General features: G+C 41.0%; 1 protein-coding gene across 1 annotated transcript in view; it reads left to right on the top strand.

Annotated features, from left to right (window-relative positions):
* Positions 1-7,428, top strand: part of LOC111645457 (protein kinase C epsilon type-like) — a 64,711-nt gene that overhangs the window by 54,356 nt on the left and 2,927 nt on the right. The window contains exons 11-12 of the mRNA XM_023394673.2: positions 4,478-4,616; positions 4,973-5,161. Of these exons, the coding sequence (XP_023250441.1) occupies positions 4,478-4,616; positions 4,973-5,161 (328 nt within the window). The remainder of the gene's footprint in view (positions 1-4,477; positions 4,617-4,972; positions 5,162-7,428) is intronic.

Here is a 7,428-nt window from a genome sequence, read left to right as displayed (position 1 = left end):
CTCCTCGCCACCCCTCCCTCCTCCATCACTCCTCTGATGCTCGTCTTTTCTTTTTCTTTTTTTTTTTCCCATCAGCCCTATCATCTGTGCACATGTTCCCTTCTTTCCAACATTACTGAAGTCTGTGAGATCACATGTAAGGTGATGTTTGGATGTGATTCTGCTGACGGAGCAGGTTCAGACTGGTTGGAGGCCAGACATACAGTACGTCTGAATGAACACATGCATACACCAAGACATCAACACAGTCTGCTGCACAGTTGTTGTTACTTTTTTTATTTTAATTTCTATTACAAAAATGTGTTTATATGTCACAAAGTAAGAAATGAAAAAAAAAATACAGTTTTTATTTTTATTTTTTAACTTTTTATTACATTTTTTACATTGTTCTACAGAACACAACAATACCTGACAAAGGAGCTCATACCCTTTAAAAAAAAAAGTAAATAATAATAAAAAATAATAATAAGTAAAGAAATAATAACACAAATAAAGTAAAATAATTAAATAAATAAAGACACATCTTCTCAAAGGGAGCCACAGCACAACAGTGTCGTACTGCTTTTATATGCACCAAAACTCAGTTATAGCTTTGACATTAGCTTTAAAAGAAATTGAAACTTGTCGTTGATGTTTCATGTGTAAATACTAGAAATAAATATTTCATAGAACATGTTTAAGTCTAAATAAATTCAGTTGTTTCATAGATGTGCTCTTATCTTGACGTTGTTGTGTCTCCACATCTCACCAGTTAAAATTAGATTTAATTGCTTATAAAATGACACAATGGTTTGTTTTTTTTAAATGACACAACATGAACCAAAGTAAGTTCACTTCTAGAGTAGATTTCAATCAGTTTTAGTTTAATTATCTCCCCCCACCGCACCCCCATTATTCACTGTAGACAAATATACCAGTGGCACCAGTTTGTGTATGTTTGTATGTCAGAGCAGATGTGTGTTTGGATCATGCAGTCACACAGAAGAGGGGATGGAGGGATGAAGTTGAGAGAGAGAGAGAGAGAGAGAGAGGTTAGCTGTCACAGTGCACAGGGGTTGCCGCTGAGGACGTAATGGAAAAATCACTCAAGATTAACATGAAACACAGGAAATGCTCTCAATTGAGCCTGATTGCCTTATGTGTGTGTGTGTGTGTGTGTGTGTGTGTGTGTGTGTGTGTCTGTCCTGACAGTGCTGATAGAGCAGCTCCTGTTTATTGACAGGATTTCTGGAGTGATATTAAAGCTCCTCTAAAATAACATATGAAGGTGATTTCCCCCGACTGTCGGAAACACAGCGACAGTGACCGGATCAAATCAGCTGCAGCTCGAATCAATCAAAAACTAGAAAAGTTCTACCTTTTTCTAGCGTGAAAAAAAAGTCTGACGGATGAACGGTTTGTATTTTTCGGGTAAAATTAGAGGAAGCTGATACCTCGTTTGTACGTGATGTTCGTGTTCCCTTCGAACCCACCGATGTGATAATATCCTGACATTTATGTTCGCGTTTCACCGCGCTGCCTTCACACGTCTGTGTTCAGGAGAAGAAGAGGTTCACTTCTCTCTCCCCTCAGTATCACACCTCCCTCTTCTATTTAAGAAGCTTTAAAGTTGCTTAAATCGTACATTTACTACACTGTGAGTATCTAATACAGCCGGGTTTTAACAGGACAACATCCATTAAATATCACCACGTATTGATGAGTATTGGTTTAGAAGTTGATTCTCACATCTCACTCGGAGAAGTGAATGACATGTATTTTCTTTTGTTTTCCCCAATATTCGTGTGTTTTTGTGAATGTACTCGATTATTTGAAGGTTTTTTGATCCTAAATATTATATATGACATAAGCTGATGGTACATTTTGGTTTTGATTTATCTGTTATCTTAAAGACTGACAACAATATTAAAGCGTGACCGAAACAACATCAGAACATAACGAGCAAGAGAGATCATGAATTCATGAAATAGGAAATGTTTATTTAATCTTAAATTTGTGTTGTTTTTATGTGCAAAGAGAATTGTGCCTGGAAATGAAAAAACTAATATAATCGCAGGGTTTACGTGATCATTCATCTTAATGAAACGGTCGTTGGTTGAGAACACAGAAACTTTTTAAATCCTAGTTTAAGCATGTTGTGTATTCATTAACATTCATAACACTAAAACAAACACATATTCCTATCAAAGACTAAAACACGTAAAATAATAGCAATAACTCTTTGTGCAGAGCAAAAAGAAAACTGATCCAATATTTCTGCAATAAGTCAATTGAGGATGTAACAGAATAAAAGACAGATTACATCATTTTTGCCCATTTCCTTGTATGAAACGTAGACAAACCACAACAAACGTCTTCACATAAATAAATATCATTCCATTAGTGCTGCTGAACACCTGCAGCCACTTAATATTGAATTTTCCTGCAGCAAGGTGATGTGTAATACAAAGATTAATGTCAGCGGCCATTTAAATTCAATCACAAATGCATTAAATTGATGTTATTTTCCTGCCTCGCTGCGGGCGTGCAAATTCAGATTTAATGTGCCGGGAGTCGCCTGGAGGTGAGATATGCAAACAGGCGGGCCAGGGGGTCGCCGCTTTAATTCTTCGTCTGGGGAATTACAGAACAAGTGCTGCTCTTTCCTTCCCCAGCACGGAGCCATCAATGAGCCTTTTAGCAAGGCACAGTCCCAAGCTGCGCAACGGTGCAAGACTTGGCTTGTTTTGTTGCAGCTAAGGGCGATGAAAGTTTTGAATTTCAAGCCTGAACATTAATCGTCAACCTCGCTCATGCTTTCATTTCACACGTCGTCCCCGGGTGACGTTCGGCCGTTTAAATTGAAGGTTTTGTCGTTCGTGAGCGTGAAAACACTAAAAACTCACGATTGTTGATGATGTCACCTGCGCCTAACCCACACTTGAACTATTTAGTAAAAAAAAAAAAACTTGGCCGAGAGCCAGACCTCAAGCTCCACTGCGTCTGACATGTCATGTTATTTTTTCCTTGAGACTGGAGGCACATTAGCATACCATTCATGTTTTCACTTTGCACGCGATCCAGATAACCTGCCGTAACCGCCGCACAGTTTGTGTTCAATCAAATACCGAACGTGTCAGCAAATTACATTTCATAAAGGTGATGTGCCGCTGACCAGATATAATATTGTAGAAATAAGAAGTAGTGAAGTAATAAATGATTATAAATAAGTAGCAGTGTAGATTCAGTGGTGGAAATGCTTCTGGGGAGTGTCACTGAAACTTGTCAGGTTGTTCCAAAGTCTGGGAACCGTCACTGAAAAAAAGAAAAAAGAAAAATCTCCATTTGGGACGGGCATGTGAAAACATCTCGGTTTCTCACGCAGCCCAAAGCCAAACCATTTACTGCTCTGTTGCTGATGAATAAAGTCTGATTTCTCTCCATTTTTCTGTTTTAAGAAGCAAACAGAAAACTGAGTCTAGGTGTAAATTTTTAGTCTTTAAAAACACGTTTAAGTTGAAGCTCAAGTTCAAGTTTTACATTTAATTTGTCTGAAATAGGAAATTCGCTTGATTGTAGGGACAAAAAAATACACTTTTTTTTTTTATCTAGAGGGACTATTCATAATGGTTGTGCATAATCAGCAACTCTTTTTTTTATCACAACTTTTTTGTTGTGCAGTCAATAACTTGTCAGAGCAAGGCATGATGGGACAGAGACGAGACAAGCTTTTCAACAACAAATCACAGCAGCTCTCAAACAAGACTGTTAAGCTGCGTTTTTATTTTTGGGTATTACAAAAACAGAACAGTTGCATAAGATCTTGACTTCAGAAACACACACACACACACACACACACGCTCCATCTCCTCCCTGGCTTGTCAGGGCGGCTGTATTTTTGAAAACTCCTCGGGCTGAATGGCTGCGGTGGCTGCATCAGGAAGATGTTGACATTTTTGTAGCGATCAACCATCAAGCCCAGAGCGGCTGCATTCATGACCGACCCTGTCATCTCTCAACACCGCTGCTCTTATCTCTGAGACTCTCCCGCTCTCTCTCCCTCTCCCCCTCCCATCCATCTCCCTCTCTCCCAACCCTCAACTTTCTCTCTTTTCTCAGGTCTGTTCCCCCTTCCTCTCCTCCTGCTGTATGTCCCACCCCCTCCTTTGGTACAGATAAACGTAAGGCCCAATTTGCTTTCAATGACAGAAACCCTGTGGGACTGTGAACCTTGTGAATACCGATAATTGTGAAGTCCGTCTTTTTCTCAAATATGTGTTCTTTTATGAGAAGCATACATCACGCAGGAGCACATGAGACGTCTTCAGATTAAAGTGAAACATTAAAAAACAAATAACTGCACTTACTGTCAAAGCCGGTGTAAAAATGCTTTCCTCATACCTCAAGATTGTGTCTGTATTTGTGTGATATTTATCAATGATTATAATTTCCATTGCTCGTGTCATTATTTACCTGTACATCCTTAACACCTCTGCAGGGACTTAAAGTTGGACAACATATTATTGGATGCGGAGGGTCACTGTAAGCTGGCTGACTTCGGGATGTGCAAGGAGGGGATCCTCAACGGAGTCACCACCACCACCTTCTGTGGGACGCCAGATTACATCGCGCCTGAGGTGACTCCAAAAACACAAACAGTTCACAATCATTACAGCTTTTTTTTTCCCGCACATACGGACTCAAAACAGCGCTCTCACAAGAGGTGTGTTGGAGCAAGCAGCTCGGCTGCAAACAGCTGTTTCCCGAAGGCACCAAAACAAGCGTGATCGGTTGGTCATGTGTGACTGTTTGCGGACGATACTGTGTTTTATTTAAATTTTTCAAAGATGGCCGCTGCTCCCAAATTTTAGCCTGTTTGTAGGGAGGTTTGGATGTCGCAGCAGATTATGATGTTAAATCAGACATAACATAAAACATAAACTTTCATACAAATGCTATTTCCTTAAATCTTCCTCTTTGTCTCTGTGTTCAGATCCTTCAAGAGCTGGATTACGGCCCGTCAGTAGACTGGTGGGCTCTGGGGGTGCTGATGTATGAGATGATGGCAGGTCAGCCGCCTTTTGAAGCCGACAACGAGGACGACCTGTTCGAGTCGATCCTCCATGACGATGTCCTCTACCCCGTCTGGCTCAGCAAGGAGGCTGTGTCCATCCTCAAAGCGGTCAGTTACGCAGGAGTTCTGGGTGTGATACTGAGCATGTTTTGTAAATGCCACCAACTACTATTAAAAACTAAAACTACAACTAATAGCTCAAATTACTGCTTTTTTTCCACATCCAAAACTGCAGTTTATACGAGCACTGAAGTTCTGTTACTGCACGTGATGATGAATTTAAAATACATCCAGCCCTAATGGATTCACAGGTTCACGGAGGTCCTGTTCTCTCGCTCTAGTTTTGTGTTTGTCTTTTTCTCACCGTCACATGTGAGAGAGGATGCAACTTTTTTTTTTTTTTTCCTCGTGTCACATGTTGATCTGTGTTTCCTGTTCCTCCGCTGGAAGAACGTTGGATAATTCCCTCTGTGTTTGATTCCATGACTTTCTGTGTGTGTGTGTGTGTGTGTGTGTGTGTGTGTGTGTGTGTGTAATGCCACTTGTCCATTTGTATATTTGTCTGTTCAGTTTTTTCCATCACAAGCCTTGCGTTTACCTTGGCTGTTGGTACGGTTTGACTGCAAAGCCTTGTGGGAAAGTGTGTGTGTTTATGTTGGACAGTGTCTCGGACTCTGACCGGTCACTTGACCAGCACCCGGGGCTCTGATTGGACATATCATGCAGCTGAAGGGCATCGACTCACATGATGAGCTCTCTCAGCTCAGTCCGACGGCTCAGATGCTCGTTCATTTAGTTTTTGAGTATTAGAGAAAACTTGGAGACATGAAAAGTGAAGGAGGTGTTTTACAGTGGCTCCATTGTTTTCATATGGAAGTAGTTTATATAATGTTAATGGGTGTTTATGAAGAACTTTCTGAGACCCAGAATTTCCTTATTTGCATCATCTAAAGTCTTTGTGATAAAACAAACACTACGAAACAAAACAAATGAAATTTAAGTTATTTAAATCTTTTTTTCTTGTGCTTGTTTATTAGGAATTATCCATGTACAAACACGTTGAGCGTCTCACTTTTTTCTGGCTGCAGCCATTTCATATGTAACTCCTGGCTGTTATTATGTTGTTGCTACTCATGCTGCAAGATAAAACTGAGACCCTGAAGCTATATTTTTGCCTTATTTCATACATTAATTACTGTTAGCTAATTAGCATTGCATATCTATTTGCAACAAATGAGTCATTTAGGAACTGATGAGCCAGTGAAGAAGAAAAACGACTACTTTCCACCTGGATAGCTGGCGCAGTGCTCGTGGTCTGCGGTACAAAGGTTGAACGCTACACTCTGTGTGTATCGTAGGCAAATTTCAACTTGTTACCGTATCAACACAGTTTGAGCTTGAAACTCAAAACCTGCAATGACAGATGCATCACCTGAAACACTGAGCGAATACTCTCAAGAAGCGGGGTCATCGAGTTCAGCGCTGCCTGTAACAAAGCAGAAGAGGAACTCCCGTTCACAAAATTCAAATGTCAGATCACCCTGATTAAGGACGGGTTGAATGTGAAACCCCAGGCTGTGCCAACATCACGGCCTGTGCCCAGTTTATCGGAGTGATATCAGACAACCTCCGGGAAAAAGCCTGGTGGAAAAACTGCCTCTGTCCCTGACCTGTCATCTATGATAGATGGTGCCACCAACGTCTCCACACCAAAGAATGTGAGATCGACTCTCTGCGTGACGTTGATAATGGAAAGAAAAAACCGGGTGTGACCAAATCATGAGACCAACTGAGACAGTTGGTAGCACCTGTGTAATCAGGGTCCACTGGAAACCACAACCAGCCAACAAAAGCTGATTCCAGATCTAAATCTAATCTGACTTTATACATTTGTTTTAGTTTCAAAAAAATCTTCAACTGTAAGTCTCAATGCATTTGATAAAGGATTCAAGACAATTCCAATTATAAGGCAGGAAGTACAGCAGAACAGCGCTGCACCTGACACACTGCCGCTCTTCAAGATGCAGCCAGTGGAGAAAAAGATATAGGTTTGTGTGTTTTGACAAGCGTCACACTCCACTGGTGTGTGTTGTCCTTTACTGCTATGAACTCGAAAGTGGGTTTTTTTGTTTGTTTTTTTTTATCTGACGCAACAAAAGTGCTTCAGTGTGTGAGCAGAAGAGCCAGAGGTCCTCTTCAAAGGACGCATAAACGCCTGACCTCCACTACAGAGGACGCATAAACGCCTGACCTCCACTACAGAGGACGCATAAACACCTGACCTCCACTACAGAGGACGCATAAACGCCTGACCTCCACTACAGAGGACGCATAAACGCCTGACGTCCACTACAGAGGACGCATAAACGCCTGAC

Source organism: Seriola lalandi, unplaced genomic scaffold (assembly GCF_002814215.2).
Source record: "Seriola lalandi dorsalis isolate HSWRI2012SDOR001 ecotype SW California unplaced genomic scaffold, Sedor1 jcf7180002054952, whole genome shotgun sequence".
NCBI classification, from domain to species: domain Eukaryota; kingdom Metazoa; phylum Chordata; class Actinopteri; order Carangiformes; family Carangidae; genus Seriola; species Seriola lalandi.
Note: the sequence above shows the minus strand (reverse complement) of the source record. Positions and strands in the feature narration are given on the sequence as shown.